Below are 18,947 nucleotides of genomic sequence, written 5' to 3'. Positions count from 1 at the left end.
CTGAATTGATAGGAAATTATATGTGCACAAACAATAGTATAATGGATCATGCTGGAAAGTTTCATTCAAAAAAATTATAGAAATTCAAAGTTGCCAATTTCTTGCAAATTTAATGCATCTTATGCCTTAGAAGAACGAATCTGTTTTTATAATTAAGGGGAACGGCAAAGGGAGGCATCATCGCTAATTTAAACCAATTTAAGATTAATAAATATCAAAAAAACAGAATTTTAAAACTATTAATACAGTAGATTTTGAGTTATGGCCTACAAGAACTTTAAAAAGAAAGCAAGTTTAAAAAAAGCGAAGATTTGCACACTTAAAACTCCGACCTGGAGCAACGGACGTTCAAATACTAATAATTTCGTAAATTTTACTCCGATCGACATGAAATTTTGACACAAAATACTTGAGATGTTATGCATTCATTTAATAAAATAGACAGAAAATGCAAAGAAAAAAATTTAAATAGCTTTGAATACTCCCCACCCCTCTTTGCCATTATTATCGGCTTCACCCATTCTTCTTACGATGTAAACACTAATTTCACCATTTCACAAAATATCCGATTACGGAGACGACCATTTTATCCTTCGTGGAATTTACATCAAATTTCTGAGACACCCATGCTCTTCGCTTAATTTTTTTTTTACTCAATCTAATCTTCGATGGCGCTACAGCCCAAATCGAGCCTTGGCCTCCCGGTTGCATCGCCTCCAATTATTTGGACCTCAAGACCGCGTCCTCCAATTAGAAAATCTTAGAATTGATTTGCAATCTGCGTTTACTAAGCCCTCCCAACGTTGCCTTGGCTTCCTTTTTGGTCGGCTACCATCGGCTTTGCCTTTCAGAATCCTTCCCTCGTGCATTCGATCGATGTGGTCAGTCCATTGCAATTTCCGGATTTTAACTATTATAGTATCGATGCTGGTAGGTCGTCAAATAATTCATACACTTCATGATTGTATCGTTCCTTTGGGGCTCGGAAGATTTTTCTATCGAAGATATCGATCTGCTTTGCGTCAAGGTCCACGTCTTGCATCCATACAGCAACACGGGCCGTATCAATATCTTGTAAATGCGTGTACTTTTACATGTACTTTGGATTTCGTGTTTTTCGTTTGCGCCCTTCGAAATTAGGATTTTTAGGTAGGAGAATTAGTCCACCTGTTCGAAATTATGCTCGCCCATTGCAATGTTCTACACACGAGCAGCCGCCTTTCGAGGTTGCTCATGTATTTCGTTTTGGATTCATTGACCCTAAGCCCCACTTCACTCGCTGCTGACTCGAACTGCTCGATCCGCTAAGAATATCCACGTCGTCTGCGTACGACACTAGTTGCGCGGATTTTACCAGTAACGTACCTTCCTGACTTCGTATTCGACCACTAAGTTAAAGAGGGTGAGGGCGAGACCATCCCCTAAGTCCTGACACAAAGCTTCATTTTGAATTTTTACCTGTTCCTCGTTGTTAATCATTGTGACTTTCACTAGCCGGACTAGCTACGGTGGGATTTTTAGCTCAATCGTTATTCTGTATAGAGCATTACGCTTTACACTATCGTACGCCTGACAGAAGTCAACGAACAGTTGGTGCACATCGACATCATATTTCCAACACATTTCAAGCACTTGCTTAATTGCAACTATCTGATTCGTTCTCACCACCATGGTGTACACAGGCGATCACCCTTTTTGTGCACTGGGAAAATTACACTTTTCATCCAGTCATCTTTGTAGAATCGACTGATGGGCTCTATTCCCCCTTCTTTTAAGAGCTCGGCTGGGATGCCATCGATTCCTTTATGTGATTTTAATTTAAACAAAGCTGCTAGTTCGTACAACTTGTTAACTGCTTCCAGGCAGGCACCATTGAACCATTCCTTACGGTTTCTCCGTTCTATATACCCAAGGATTCTTTTAGCTGCACTCTGGATAGCATGCCTAATTTTTCGCCACATTCCGTCACTATTTTCATCAGGACCAGCATGAGGTAGTGCGTCGAAATGTGCCTTGATTGTGCACATTTAAGCCACATTGGCCGTGTCGTCTTTCTATTTTTCCATATTGATTTTGGGAGTCAAGCTGCTATAGCTGTTTTTGGCTATTCGGCAACGATAATTCTCTCTAACCAGGAAATGGTTCGAGTCACAGTTAGCACCTCGTAGCGTAATGCTTAATCTAATTAAATAAATGCTTTGGATCAGGATCATCTTGAAAGTTCTCTTGCTCAGCTAATTTCTCATGAACATACGGTATTTTGTCCAAAAATATGACAGTAAGTTTGAACTGTTATGATAGTCACACGTTGCTTTGGCGAACTAACTCCATCATACGAAAAGCAATCTACAATGAATATTGAACAAATGAGAAAATGAGCAAATTATTTAGCCACACCTCAGATGGTAACACTTCCTCCTTTGTGGTTTATCTATAGTACTTAGCATTTCAGATGGGATCGCTAATCATTTGGACGTCTTATGCATCAAATATATGTCGTCACTCCGAAGAGGGCGACCCCAATCTGCAAGCGACCAGTGCTGATGCTCGGAAGCAAATTTCAAAAGGGCTCATACATTTTTTTTAGAAGTAAAGGATTTGTTATAGCCTAAAAGCGATTTTCTTCTAAAAAAATAATATCATATTTTCATTGGAGATATTGCTTGAAAATTCGCTGGACCCTAGATTTCAAGACCTATTGGGGCTTTTGATATTATTATCAAAACCAAGACCGGCTTTGAAAAGTACTATTCAAGACCTTTCATTTGATACCCAACATGACTACATTCGGTGAAAAAAATTGTACACCCCCCATTTGCTGGTAGGGTTCCCCCCTTAATTTCAACGTAGAAGGATATCACTCACTGCATATCTGGGCGTTCACAGTGCCCACCTTCTCATCAAATTTCGTGTCAATCGGTATAGCCGTTTCTGAGAAAAGTGCATGTGACAGACAGAGAGACTGACATTAAACCGATTTTAATAAGGTTTTGTTCTCCATTTAATTTACGAAAATAGGCTTGAAACTTTTCCTCGAAAGTAGACAGTTTCTTAGCATTGCTTTATGTAAGGAAGAGTTATCTCATTGAAAATCTGTATCCATTTAGAACACACTCACTGAAGGACCCTTTTGTGTCTGCGTGAACGTCTGGCTTAAGGTCCATATATACGAATGATAGAATTGTAGTCCCAACTTTTGAAGATTGAATTCGAAGCGGGGCAAAGGGGTGAGGGGTGTCTCCCGAATCTATTTCAGAATCGTTTACGAACGGTATGATTTCCGCAAGTGAATATGATGCTGGTCCCCGTAACCAGAGTACATTAGCACCACAAATTTGACGCCTGCTGCACCCAGGTTCCGCTTCCTCGTTACACGATATATTATCTTACGATTCTCCTATTCAAGGGTTGGTTCAGCTAGTGAGGTTTGGACTGTCAGAGTCACAATGATTCTGCATAAATTCCTGCTTTTAGACAGCAAATAATTTTGTTGTACCTAGCAGCATACAGTCTAGTCTCCTTTACTTGTTTCCTTCCCCTTTTTCGATGACTTACTCTTTCCGGTCCCGTTGTAGGAGAAATTGAACTCTTTTTGCCAAGGCATTTACTTTTCATTCCCCTTTATGCCACAGTCGTAAGATACCCAGACTAGTATCACCGCATCGAATTCGAATGAATTCTGAATTTCTGGATGATTTTTGAAGTCAAGGGACTGCCCAATACCCTTCATATTGCTTGACTGTGCTGCAGACTGTGATACGCACAATTGCTCGGTAATCATCCAGGCTGCCATTCTTAGGATCACATATCCTTCAGCCTGAAAGACCTTTGTATATGCTTTAAAGCGGAGACCTATTTCTCGTTTTTATCTAAGAAGTAGACATGTGTTCTGTTATCACCGGAGTTCAGTATATTCTGCCACGGATTGTTCTGGGATTCTGGGTTTTCTCAGTGCATGCTAACCTTATATCTCTTATCAAACAGATATATGGCTACCCGAGAATCAGAAGACATAATAAGAGCTGGATTCAATTCTTCCAACATTTTGGGCCCTTCGTGTCTGGTATTTCTTCATACAACAAAGAAATTAGTTTATTACCTGCTCTGAGTGTAGTGCTCTGAAGGTGTATATCCAAAGCATTTAGAACTGCCCCGAATATCGTGTTGATAACGCAGGTAATACCTAGACATTGCTTTTTACAATACGACTGGCTTATAGCGAGAAGGTTTCTGTTTCGCCTCACGAACCATTCTGATCTGTCATAGTTTTTCTACGTATATAGCTAAATTTATATTTTCCAGAGGGTATTGTGTGGGTTGCATTCAGCTTTTTAATTTACTGTAGTACGCATAGACCTAACCAAACTATTATAAGAACTACTTGTTTACAGTGCTCTGAATGATTTCCGAGAGTTGCGAATTGAATAGCGTCTGAGGCCTGTACTGGATGTCATGGACATGACATCGGTAGAAACTAAACTGTCAAGGTGAAACAACACCTTTTGCTTTTATATGTTTGTTCTAATCTACAATAACTTCCGGATACTTCACCGGTAAGCTGAAGGGTTATCCCAATTATTTTTAACGTTTTGTGTAACGTGATCACTTACTTCACAGGGTCATTCTGACAAATTACCCAATCCAAAAATCTGAGAAGAATTACAAAGCTACTAATAGTATATTACTATATTTTTGGGAAATTGAGTGGTAAATCCCTTAAGTTCATCCTGGAATTATAATATTTTGCAGTAACAAAAGCTCATACTTTATACCGTAACCTATATAAAGTATGAGCTACGATCCTACTTTTACTAATAAAGTTGTGGTAGTTCAAATTGCCCCTTCTGTGTAAAATTACTACAACTCAATGCTATACTAGAATGGGCTGCAGAAATTTCAAGTTTGGATCCAAACATAAGCACTGAAGTGGCCGGTGGAATATGCATATTTGCCATTTAATAAATGGTTTTTGGATTTTCTTTTATATAAATGCAAATGTTTATCAAATCCGTTAATTAAGAATTTTTTACCATAATTCATGGGGTCTTGAATGTATAAAAAGATTGTAAAGATTACGTTTATTTTTATTGCCAAAAAAAATTTACAAAAAAGTTTAAATATCTAGTGTCACATAGGAAAACCTCCTTAACTAAAGTGTAATCGACAGGCGCGCAATGAAAAGTTCCCCCAACGTCCACGAATAGCTCCGTTATGATCTCTTCCTTCATAATTGCTACCTCAGTTTAGGAAACCAAATAATAAAGACTAGAATCATAAGATTTTCGACACTAATAACCATGTTGGTTTTCATTTCGCGGGTACGATCGTGACATCATCTTGGAAATGTAACCTTCAACCACTCTCTTCGGATATTTTATCGAAAAGATGTCAAGCTAATTTGTCTAGTTCTTCGGCCTTGGTATGAAGACTACCTTACCCTTTGCCAAGAATTGGAGGTATATTTACTAGGAGGCGCTTCTCTATACTGTCCTTTGGTATCGCGGGATGGATGCCATTAATACTAGGTGCCTTGATCTCCTCGAGTAATAAAGGAAGCCTCTTCAAAACAATCTATTTATGTACAATTCAGAGTCAATTATGCTTATACCGCGAGAATCCCTGGTCATTTAAAAGTTCATGGGATTTCGCTGAATTCATTTTCCTTGAATTTCGTCTTTGTTCCAAATCTTGTCTTTGAATTCCACGGTATTAAATGCGTTCAACCATACTTCCCTATGTCGCTAGCTAAGCACCACATTATTAACTTCAATTTCATATTTTTTCTAAATATCAGGCAATCTAAACACTTTTTTCTCACTACCCTACTTTATTATCAATAAAATCTCATAAAATACATGTTTCAAAATTTCATTTTCAATAAACTTCACAAACGATTAAAAATGTCTTAAAAGAACAATATGATTAGAACATTAGCGAATTTCACACACATACATATAAGTAAATATGAATCAAGGAGAAATTTGTAACAATTTTTAATGAATGTAGTTCAGGAAAGTAACGTTATGAATATGCATTACGATCCAGCAATAATTCTAGTATTCACTTTCTAGACAGGCCTCTATTTCGTTGTTTGTTCGATTATTAGTAAGAAACTAATACTATCAACATGTCTCGATAGTCCCCGGAACAATCATCCTGGAAAGAAAATAAGGGAAAACGTGCAATAATTTGAGTATCGAATAAGAAACTGTTTTCTTTTTGCTTATTTTTTAGAAGCCAGAAGAACTGATTCCTAGATTTGATCGTTTAGAATTTTCAAAACAATTAGCGCTTAGGAGGGTTAGGAATGTTAAACCAAAAAGATGAAAACCATTATTAACTTTCGTCTTTAGCAACTCAGTATAATGTAAATATGACCAAGAAGAAATATTTGTTTTTCTTAGTCAGTACGATCGTCTTAAATGAATCTAAAGCATTAATCATTAATTAAGTATGTAATGATAATGATGATTCAATTTTGTTTTATCGTATTCGATTGTTTATTCACTTGACAAGTGACTTAAAGAACAAAAGAACATTATTAGCCAGAGTCTTTACAGTGTTATTCCACTTTCTAATTGGGTGGTTTTTTTTATCGCACAATCACAGAATTTAAGCTAGGGCCACAGAAACTCGTACCCTGTCTAAGCCTCTAATTTATTTCTTGTATTTAATTTTTTTTGTCAGGGTTGTTTATCCGACTACCGAATTTCTGAATTATTACAAAACAGTATGGATGACAATTGGGAACTTGCGTTCCAGCATGCTCTTGAAAACAAAGCCTTATTAAAATCGGATCATTGTGGCTGTTTGTCACATGCACTTTTCTCAGAAACGGTTGCAGCTTTTAACACTAAATTCGGTAGCAAGGCTGGAACTGTGAAACCCCACACATAATGTGAATTACATTGCTGCACGTTAAACTTAAGGGAGTCCCCATGTATCTAAAAGAAAGGTGTACAGTTTTTTCATCGGATTTTGCCATGTTGGGTATCAAATGAAAGGTTTTGAAATTGGTTGCAAATGGAAGGATTGCGACGGTCCGAAAAGCATCAGTTGCTTCAAGAACACGTTCTCAAAATCTACCCTAAGGACAAATCTGAAAAAATTATGTAGTACATGTCATCAATACCCCAAAATATCATGTTACAGCGAAGTTATAGCAGGTCAAAGTGGTCGCTTTTGCGTTAAATTATTACTCCCTAAGAGATGAAATGTCAGTGCCACATCGAATTGAATATCGGGCATATTTAACGTATCTACATTGCGAGCTTTCCATAAATGAAATGAAAAATCAACAAAGTTATAGTCTCTATGTATAAAGTGATATCTGACTTCCAGTCTCATGCCCCTGATAATTAAGTTAACACATTCGTTCAGTTCATGAAAACCAGATTTTCATTAATTCTTTGTCAGAATGTTGAAATGGAAACGCTACGTCCAAAAAAGAATCAACTCTGGCACGAGTTAAGATTTGGTAGAATAATATTTATTGTTTATGTTACTAGTACAACGAAAGTGTATGACAACATATTTATGAAATGTGTCAGCAAATTGGAGGTGCAATTGATTGAGACCATTTCGAAATTACTTAACATTAAAATTGCATGATATGGCCTTTCCAATAGTCCATCACTTCCGATATGCAGTGCCTTCCCAGATGAATCGGTAGAAATCTTATTGTTGAAATTAAATGGTTCACAGTAACGAAAAATATTATTTATTTGCCTGTAGTGATAGTACCAGTAACAAGTGTTAAGCACAGATTCATTTGCAAATGCTTCTCGCAAATAAGAAGAAAGAACTTGTTTGGATCACCGACTCCCACTTTGAATTCAGAAAGGCATTTTAGGAAAATCTTATGACTCCTTTTTTAAGGGGAATTTTCACAGTCAGCATTTTGTTATTTACTAATTTGATAGAATATAGTCTCAAGAACCATCCCTCAAGTTCAAGTTGAAACTCCCATTATTTTTTTCTCAAAGTAAATCACTGCACACAACACATTTTCCACACGAGTTGTATTTGTGACACTACGTTTTTCCGGATACTTTTTGAGATTACTCGGCTATTTATTATTCAATTTGTTTAATTTATTCTTTGCTTTATTCTTTAAACTTCCCTTTAAGAAGCTGCATTCAAACTTAACGAGTTTTTACATTTCAAATGGTCGCAAACATTTTTAGAAAATTTAAACGAGTTTATCTCGAAAACACATTTTTCAAAACTTCATTTTTCTCAGGAAATACTGGATCGATTTTAATAATATTTTTCCAAAATAATCGCAACCCTCGCCATTATGACCCAAACTAGAATTTCTGAGATTCGTTGATATTAAATTAAATAAAATGAAGGCGATTTGGAGATTTAATTTTTTAAATAATAAAAATAATAATAATCGTTGGTGCAACAATCCATATTGGATCAGGGCCGTGAAGTGTGTTAGAGCACTTCATTCAAGACCGTAACGGTACACTACAGAACACTATAGGAGGCAATGTGGACAACATTACGCTCGCCCGAGGTTATTACCCCCATTTGACTCAGGTACTCATTCACAGCTGAGTCGACTGGTATCCGACGTCAAATCACGATACAAATCCCACTGCCGCCAGCGAGATTTGAACCACGACCTTCCGTACGACTGCCTTGTGCTTTTAAAAACCGTCAAAATTCGACTGTTAGTTAGGGTCATAGCTTTCTTCTTCAGATTCACGGTTTGGTCAAAAAAGCAGGAAAAGCTGTGAAGTCTCAATAAAATATCAATTTCAACATCAAATATAATCCTGTGTGTAACAAAAACAACAACCAAATATATTTTTTATTTTGATTTCATTCTTTATCTTTAAAATACCAAAAAAGGAAATCAATGTTATTTAATTTCTGGCAAATCACAATTTTAAAAACACTACTAAATACGCTCTGAATGTGAAAAGAGCCCTTAAGAAACTGCGGGCCCAAATCTGTTATTCTGCAAACGCGGAATTTTTCCTGCTCTTCAGTTGTATATGTCTTTTTCTGATAATAGGAGATTGGAGATTTGTATACGCACATATAATTTGCGCAGTGTTATTAGCATGGAGTATAGTACTCTAATCCAAACAACCATGAGGCTGAATATTTTATACCATCACGTTTAATATGTATTCTAATACTCCCAATATTTTTTATGATTAAAACTTGGTCTTTGGTGGCAGCTTCGGACAAACACACTAGTGAGCAAATGGGGGTATAATTCTTATCTAAAAAAGATTGAATTTGATTGAAACCTTGATCAACGATGACACCACAGTTGTCTGCCCGAATATCTATCATTTAATTTAACCTTTGAATAAAGATCATTTATCCTACCTCTGGGACCTTACGTAATAAAAACAATGAATCCATCCGGAGTGCTTTATAATAAGTACTTTAATATTTTACACCTTTTATATTTAGACCAAGTTAGAGCTTGCTCCACCAGTTTCGTTGCCTATTCGAATTTAATTTCAAACGTTTTCATAGAGTGCTGAAAAAATAATCGTAATAATGAGAGACTTCAAATAATGGGCTATAGGAAATTAGTCCTGATTTGCCGAGTTGAATACCCAATCACACAAACTTTACAAAAACGAATGGCTCATCGATCAATATCTCCGTGAAACATATATGTATGTAGAGGAGGTCGATTTATAGGTGGCCAAGCTGTTATTTTCACCACCTTGTCTATTACGATGAAACTGCAATTTTTCTATTATTCTTGAACCTAGGCCCTAGGCCAATATTCATTATCTCATCTTCCATTTTTGAGCCATCTACAGCTAATGATATCTTCCCCCAAATACCCCTATTTATCATAGACTTTTGTAAAATAGCTCTGAACATAAAAAAAAACAAAGCGGAAAAAGTTGGCTAAAGATGAACACTTATAAAAGCAAAGTTGTGTCTGATAAGTTTTCACACTATTTTTATCTACAAATTGCATATTGATTGTGAAACCAGTCTTGGTGTTAAAATTCATGAACCTTTTCATCAGCCTGAAAACATTCACTTCAAGCTGGAACGTCAAACCTGAACAAATTATTTACAAAACACCGGGTCAAGGACACATCTTGATATAATTTACGTGAAGTTAGTCAAATTCTAGGAAATATGGCGGTTATCAAATGTGCACATCATCCCCCTCATAATTGAATACTCATTTAATTTCAGAATTCCCTTAGCAGGCTGATTGAAAGAAACGCTTGAAAACTTCGAGATTTTATCGACGATTGCCTAACATCAGAGTGTTAAGCGTCAGGTCAAAGGCAATTTTGAAAAAAGTCGTCTCAGATCAAAAATCTGTGGAGCTGGAAGAAAAAAATTACGGTGATCTCATATCACTTTCTCAGATAGAGCCGGAGATCAATTCCAACAGTTATAGAGCACAGAATAGTTGGGAGAAAATGTAAACACATTTAGAAAGTACTGTAGAACACAGATAGAAAAGTGACTAGAATTACGCGACACACCAGCTTCTCGATTGTGTAAAGAAAAATGATGTGAATGAAAATATGTTGCACCAAATCTCTATGCTTTTACTACTATCATCTACACGGGATTTTTTGAAGAGCATTACGACTCTCGCGTCCGGATGGCTCAAGTGAGTGTTTACCGTTGCGGTCTTGAATGAAGTGCTCTAACAGACTTCAAGGCCCTGATCCAATATTACGATTATTACTATTACAACTATCGTAGACGTATAACGTACAATTAGACCCATGAGCAAAAATCTGTCGAAGAGGGGGTATTGAGTCTCCCTTACTGCTCACCCACCAGCATAAATATTTAAGGCTATTAATTTCTTCAAGATTATACCAAAGCTAATAAGTACCTAGGCCGGGTAATAGTTGCCGTAGTTATACAGTGCACTAATTTGATTGGTGGGTGGGAAGTTCTCAAACTGATATTGTTACATCATATTGCCCAGAGTGAAGGAGTTATGCGGAAAAGTCCAATGAAATATCTCAAAAGTGGAAGGAATTTTGGTGCTAATGAACAAAATAAGAAAAATTTCACTGTTAACAGAGGGTTTTGAATCGCGACTGAATGTAGGATACCATTCGGCTCAGATATGAATGAGGTCAGGGTAATAATCCTAGCCGAGTACAAAATGCTGATCCGCACGGCTTCTGAGAGTACATCGAACCAGATGGTGTCACAGTACCATTTTATCGAAGCATAATTTAAGTTTTGACGAAAATAACTAAGCTAAGCACTCACGGAAAACCAGGATTTAGATAATATTATTATTACTGGGTTAAGAATTTGTAGCCCATACCAAAAAGTCTATTTATACATATATCCATTGTGCCAAGAACTAATAATTATACGTTTTTTTATCAAATTTGTATCTTTTTCTGATACATTTTCAACAACCTATTTTGTACCCTTGCGAACCAAATTCTTGATTTCCCCCGCCAAATTTGCAACTTTCCGCAAACAATTTCGTTCTCAATCAATTATGTACTTTTCCCTACTAATTTTGTACTTCCCTCTAAGCGATTTCGTACTTCCTCTCCCTGGCTGACAGGCATCTTGAGCAGCTCGCTGGAGAATATTGATGAGCATTAGGCCGTCATAAAGAAGCTTTTTTTTCTGATGCAGGTCAAGTTGTCGACCACTCTTCGAAGGGGCGCCGTAAGATTTGGCTGACTGTGGATCGTAGAGCATTGGGAAGCCTCTTATTGCCGTTGATTGTGTCGAATGTGGCATGCTTGAGGTGCAGTGCCGCCGCAAATCGAGAAGTGCAGTGTAGCGTGTGCCGTAATAAAAGATAATTTATTTACTGGCAGGTGGTCGCATATCTTTTGATGGTCCGATCAGAAACTAATGATCTTCCTAATCCAGGATGGCTAGCAACTTAAGAGGTGGTAGGGACTTTCACTTCGGCTCCGGTGAATTTCAACTTCTTGTGGATGAAATGGCTAGTAACCGTGTCATGCTGTTAGGGACAATAGTCAGGTCATCCCGATCAACCCACTCAGCAAGGGAAAACAACTAGACTTGCAGTTTCCACAGGGAGACTGCTTTTACTTATCCGTAAATCCAAAGAATGTAAGATCTTTCCCAGGAATTTAAGAAGGGTTTGATAGTTCGAAAAAGGGCACTGAGTGCTACAATTAGAAGAGCACGTATGGTACGTGTACCTTGCCATCGCAAAAATAGTAGCTAAAATTACCTTGGTACTTGATCCATTCCACCTCCACTCGATCGACCGAGAGCAGACCCATTACCGCTTTAGATCTCTCAATGCTGAGCAAACTAACAATGTGAGAATAATTTAGGCGCAGTGGGCAGAGCTTGAATCCCCACCTCATCTGCTCTTCATAGATTTGTGGAAATCTTCGACAGCATGGAACGCTCTACACCAGGTGGACATTCCAAAGAAACGACATATAAGTGGTTAAATGCCACAAAGTAGAATTTCAGAGAAATTTGGCGGAGTCTAGTAGGGCTGTATTCTGTCGCCAATATTTTCTTCTCGTTATGGGCCACGTCCTCTATCCAGCCTTCACTGAAGGACGTGAAGGAGTTCAATGGGTCATTTCATATTTCCTCGGAACACCTCGGCTACTGTGGCTTCACACTGGCTCATAAGCCTGGACCAAATGGCTTTGGATTTGTAGACAGAAGCGAGGAGACTAAAGATAAAAACGACAAAACCAAGGTTCTCAGAGTGATGGGTTATCACATTCTTTCTTTCTGTTCTAATAGGTAGAGCATTGAAAGCATTCATAAATTTGTTTATCTTGGCAACACAGTTTTCCCTGGAGGTGGCACTGAGCTCGATACTACTTGATGTATGAACAGCGCTAGATCCACATTCACTGGTTTGGATAAAACCTGTAAATGCAGGTATTTTAACGACAACATTAAATTTAGACTTTTGGAAGTTCCAAGCATCCGTTAACATGTCTTCGCCATATATCGGGCAATGTGCCGGTAGACGTGTTGACTAGAAGACGATAGTAGCAGTTCTAGTGTAAGTGTAACCTTTAACAAATAGCGACAACTATATTTTTGGTTCTCCATGCAATGAAATTCACGTTCCCATAGTGACTGAGGAATGACGCAGAACAGCGCAGGAAGAGTGAAAGCTTCTCAGCCTGGTAATTTATGGGTTCAAATTTGATGCCGCGCTCCATATTCAAACAGGTTCGAAATTACTTAGAAACAGTACGAATTTGTTATGGAGAGGACTGAAATTGACTGAGAGGGTACAAAACTGCTTAAGTAAAATACGAAATTGCTTGGGAAAAGCATTAATTTGTTAGTCAAGAGTAAAATATTTACTTGAAAAAGTACGAATTTTGATGAAAAAGCCTATGTGGGTATCAAGAGAGAAATTCCTAAATATGAAACATGTGCAAGTCATATGCAATTGATATAACCCAACGTATAAGTCCATGCTGTATAAATTCAGACACTGTGAACCATATTGGGACGCACAAGAGTGCACAAAGTTAGATGAAATGAGATTCTATTTAGGTCCCGTCAAAAAGACCTATAGTAACACCGATTTCGCCTATGGAGCGCCCGAGTGCAATTAGCTCCTGAAACAACGAAGGAAACAAAATTTCTTCCTAAGGGTATGCAGCCTGCTTCCAATATTATTGCAATAGTAAGGAAATGAGCAAGATTGTGCTCTTATCCTTAAAAGTTGAAATTATGTAAATGAACATTATTAAATATATGTATATACATATATAGGTACGAAAGGCTTGGCATTATGCTTCACATTTATGTATTTATTTACAGTGTTTTGTTGCAGAACACAAAATATCGATAATAAAACACACCTTTTTACAAAGCTAACTATATATTTTTATAACTGTTCTATTTCAGACAGTAAAAAAATCATCACAAAATTTCAAATATAGTTTATTTGTCTCAACACAACCACAAATTATCAACTAAATAGAAGGAATATTTTATGCGAGTATTTCAATTAATGCTAACACGCCTGGTGAATATAACTTATATAATTATCCTTGAAATCAGTTTAAAAAAAAAACCCGCATTTTCTCCAGAAAATTCAGACCATATCCAAAAAACTTGATGTTGAAAATAACTTTTGGAATGAGAAACATATGCTTACACTTCTGGCGTTTAATAGGAGGCCAAAGTTGCCAATATATAGCCTTGATCGCCTTCAACATCATCCTGAAAAAATGAAGGGAATAAAACACCTTTCCCTTTTGTATATACTTTTTGAGCATAAGTTTAAGCCAAGTAATAGCTCTTCGATTCTCCAAAAACCTGTTCTTTCTTTACCAAATTTGTCAGATCAGAACTTTGAAATTTAGATACTTGGCTTGATAAAATTAATCAAATGAAGACTCTCAAGTGTAGTCAAACTTACCGTTAACTTTTGTAATGAAAAGCTGAAACATTCACACAAATTCTCACAAACACAAACCCAATCTAAACCTAACTGGAACAGTTGAGACTATTTAACATGTGTTGAATTCAGGTGGGACAGTATTTAGACGTAGTTTGAGTATATATATGTACATATTGCATTTAAGAATTTTATTCATTTAAAGGAAATAAACGAACCCATGAATGTTCCTTTTGCCGACGGCTGCTTTAGTATTGAATTTGGGATTGACATAGAATGTTTGAAGATGCTTTAAAGTAAAACGGCTAAGAGATACACGCAAATCCTGTTATATATACATATCAATTCTGTATGAAGGTAACCTATAAATCCCGCACTAGCTTCAACGCATCTAAAAATGTTATATGGAAAGCAAACAATCGTTCAGATAATTTTCTAGCCCATTTCATAAAACTTTTATTGAGTATCTAAAAAGAGTTACATTGAAAAGTTAACTTCTGGGCTTTTAATTATTAGGTAAATAAGCTTTAAGGCCGTATTTAGAATACGATTTTCACATAAGTATGTTGTGTTATAATAAACCTTGAGGAATTTTCTTAAAAAACGCATTAAAATATAAATGTATATTTCAAATGCTTCGTCCGTAAGTAAGCGTTTTTAAAATTCTTAGGGTGCCTGTTTATGAGAATGAACCCTAATTGAAAATTTTGCAACAATTTAGAATTGTTTTTCAATATAAAATCATTAAGACAAATGCATTAAATAAACCAAAAGTTGAGTATTTTTTAAACATCTAAAAATGTCATGAATTTTGAAAAAAAAAATAAATACAAAAGAAAATGTTATATGAAGCCAATAACTTTTTGTTGCCGAAACAAAATCAATTTACACAAATAAATAAAATTATGAGTTTGGAAATCTCGTCGAATATGATGAGTAGATTCATTATTATTTTAAACTGCTTTGCTTTGGTTATATAGAAGGAAGCATTTTTGTTTGTTGGTTTCGCGGAGTCTACCAAGCTACGACTGTAACCAGCAAATATCCAATTTCACTTCCACTATCCTCCTAGAAAAGATTTATAGAAAATATTGCATATTTCGATATTATTTGGAAATATGGAATTTGGACGGTTTTTTTAAGTGTTTCTATAGAAATAGAAATAATGTTGCTTAATATTATGTTGGTTGAGTAACCTATTATAGTATTTGAAGCATGCAAGTGTAGATTGATAGACAGCTTATAGGTGTTAGGTATTTATATATGGAAATATTTTAGATCTATTCATATCGTCTGGTGTGTATGATGTTTCTATGCTGGTGGATGTTAATTTTTTTACGGAAAAAATAGTTTTCCTGGTGAAATGTTACACGCAATCCCTTAGAGGAGTTCGTTGTTATGCGTATTCAAACCTAATTCGTTCGTAATGTGCAATATTCTGATAAATCTTGTATTGTTTACATGGCTTCGGCTGGTGAAGTTATACTTGTATAAGCTTAACAATTTTTATACAATGAAAAGTTAAGCAACAACAGCAACAATATTCAAAGAAATAACAAACATTGATGCTTGTTTAGTTGCATATTATTTAATACATTTAAAGTACAGGGAAGCAAATTGACGAAACTTTTAGTTGTAAACCTGTTTTTGAAAATTAATAAGCATCTATCATTGGCAGATACACGAGTGCAATCCAGCAGAGGCATAGAGAAGTTCTTTTGTGAACTTATAAAGAATGGATAGATAACCTTTAATATCTAGTATCGTTTTACAGTCTAACTACATCAGCGGTTGAACGATAGAAGCGAATTAGAATATATACATACATAAATGTATGAATAAAAGGTTAAAAAATACTTCGCTGACAAAAACGGAGACGTAGATGTCCATATAGTATCATAACTATTAAAACATAGTGGTTACTCCATGCCACCTGTTTTTATTACGAGCAATGGTTTCCTATCTGCCTTTGCAATTGTAAACAGCATCCCCTTATCTGCTCCTATTCGTCAAACTATGAAGGTGCCCATAAACCTAGTAATACTTTTACGAATCTAAAACTTTGACTGTTTCAACAACCATATAAAACACAAAGTTACAAAAACATTTGTATATTGTTTTTGTAATAGAAGCTTTATAAACAACATTCATAATATCAAAAAACATTTATTATAAAAATTATGTAAAATATTGAATGTTTTCATATTTTATTTAAAGTCAGGGTTTTAAAAATATTCGAAATCTCTGTTAAATGTATTTAAAAGGCATTTGTTTTCAAAATATACCACAACTTTGTGGATGTGCATGTGAGTCAAATAAATTAATACTCAATGCATCCAGGAAACAAAAACGCGAATTATTCTCTGTACATTTATCAAGAACAACAAAAAAAAAACTATATTACAGAATTTGTATTGATCCACGAAATTTACAACGTCGAGATTCAGCTCGTGATAGAACACAAATATATCGATTTCGGTGGCCTTATTTTCAGTTGAAAAACTTGTGTATGAAACAATGTTTTAAACACAATAAAAAATATTTGTATTAACTCAGAGAGATTCCATTTCTAAGCAAAAAAGTTTATATTAATATTTCTCTTTAATAACATCCCACGACTGTTAAGAGGGAACGTTTATAATCGCCAGATGTATCGCCCTGTAAAAAGCGAATTCATATTTTTACCACCAATTTTTTTTTATATTTTTTTAGAAGATCGTTTAGTAGTTTCAACAATGAATGAACCAGTTTGAAGGAAAAGTTATCATTTACGTTTTCTGAGTGTCGTGCAGGTAACAGAGATGATACACAAATAATGTACGGAAGTATCAAATAGTCTTGATACTATAAACGATGAAGATATTAGAAAGTTTTACAGGGCTGTCTGTTACTAGAGCAAATCACCAATTAATTTCTTTTTAATTAAATGAGAAAAAACAGTATTGAATAAAATTAACAAAATCTTGGTTTTTTTGTGTAAACTAATAGTAGTTGTTGGAACAGTCAATTTTGATTTATATAATCCATACCTCAGTCAAGAAAGCTAAAATAACACCATACTACCATTACGGTTTTGCTTTTAACCGTAGACAAGATATTTTTAAATGATGTTCCTTGACATTAAATAAAATTATCCACAACCTTTTCACAACTGCATCTACTTAAATTTGAAATTATTTGACTGAAACTAAGTTCAATTGCCTATTCTAAATAATCATAACTTCTGAAAACTTTGGTTAATATAGTATAACAAATGAAATGAAACGATTTCAATAGAAATAACATCTCAACGACGATAACTAGAAACACAATCAATCCCATCTAGGTACATAACAGGCAGAACCCATTAATGTACTTATAGACTACTGATAGCCTTATGATCTTCTTATAATCTTGTAACAATTTTATTATTCCGCAACACTTCATTGTAAAGCATATCCAATCGTATAATTTCATGAGGAAGATACATTGAACAATAATTGACCCGATAAACTCGTTGAGCGCATGAAAATCGCAACCAATAGCAGCACACATGGTATCCCCGTCAGAGAAAATTTTCAGCGGATTCATCAGCATAATATTAATAATTGATAAAATGTGTATAAATTCCTGATATATTACACCAAGTAAAGGAACATTTAGGAGCTATCACGGTGAAATGGTCTATAATGATGAAGGAGACAGTCTTGTTCAATTTCACCCATCCATTCAAGCTTTTGGATGCCCGGATGGTGTTGGTTAGAGGGGTAGACCGTCGTAGTTAAAAGACAAGACTCACATCTCACTGGTTGAAGAGGGATTTGCATCGTGACTGGATGTCGAATATCAGTCAACTCAGCTGTGAATAACTATCTGAGTTAATCACAGGCAAAGGCAATAGTGACCACGTCGGACCTTACAGTATACTGTAGTCCTGTAAGTGAATGAAGTACCCTACCATGTTTCAAGGTTCAGAACGAATTGGATTGTCGCGCCAACGATTATAATTATTCAAACTTCGCCTGATTGCCAACAAAGATCTGATCCATTTACCATAAACCATGCAACTTAACTAGCAACTCCACTAAGCTCTGAGATCTTGAAGAATAAATATCGTGTGTCGGGCAACTGTTGTTGCTTTCCGTCTTGAAGCTGCAAACCACACCACGGACACTGCAACTTGATTGCTAACTTGAGACTCCACCCACAAGGATCAATTTCTTTGACACTCTCGCGCCAACTTTAGCGAGCAACGGTCATTTGTCCGCAGTGGTGGAACTTCTCTACAGTTTGCAATTTTGGTTGGACCGTGTGTGGCCGGTATTGGCAAAAATTGACCAAACTTCTCTTCGAAATTATGTTGAATCGAATAGCCTATTAATCTGAAACGGAGTGTGCATGAAATGAAGTATTCATGCAAATACTAATCCGTTAAGCACTCCAAAAACCACGAGGAGAGTTGCTGCAAAACAACAATCTAGAATTTCTCTCCACTCAACATTAGAGTAATTTTCAAGTAGATTATTTGGTGTATTATGGGTATTATTTTGAAAATAAATGTAAGCTTGCGAAATCAATGGATAAGTCATGAAAGAACAAAAAACTA

At 35.8% G+C, this 18,947-nt stretch overlaps 1 protein-coding gene across 4 annotated transcripts in view; it reads right to left on the bottom strand.

Moving 5' to 3' along the window:
• Positions 1 to 5,854: 5,854 nt before the first annotated feature.
• The window catches only part of LOC119660219 (annexin B9), a 42,402-nt gene continuing 29,309 nt past the window's right edge, over positions 5,855 to 18,947 (bottom strand). The window contains exon 6 of one of the 4 annotated variants that reach the window (XM_038068656.1): positions 5,855 to 6,156. In XM_038068656.1, coding sequence (XP_037924584.1) covers positions 6,103 to 6,156 — 54 coding nt within the window. In that variant the 3' untranslated portion in view covers positions 5,855 to 6,102. Of the gene's footprint in view, positions 6,157 to 13,990; positions 14,185 to 14,970; positions 15,431 to 16,697; positions 17,021 to 18,947 lie in introns of those variants that run through there. The other 3 variants (XM_038068655.1, XM_038068654.1, XM_038068653.1) reach the window with 3 other exon arrangements.

The sequence above is a fragment of the Hermetia illucens genome, chromosome 6, assembly GCF_905115235.1.
Source record: "Hermetia illucens chromosome 6, iHerIll2.2.curated.20191125, whole genome shotgun sequence".
Classification (NCBI taxonomy): domain Eukaryota; kingdom Metazoa; phylum Arthropoda; class Insecta; order Diptera; family Stratiomyidae; genus Hermetia; species Hermetia illucens.
This window is presented reverse-complemented; position numbering and strand designations above follow the sequence as displayed.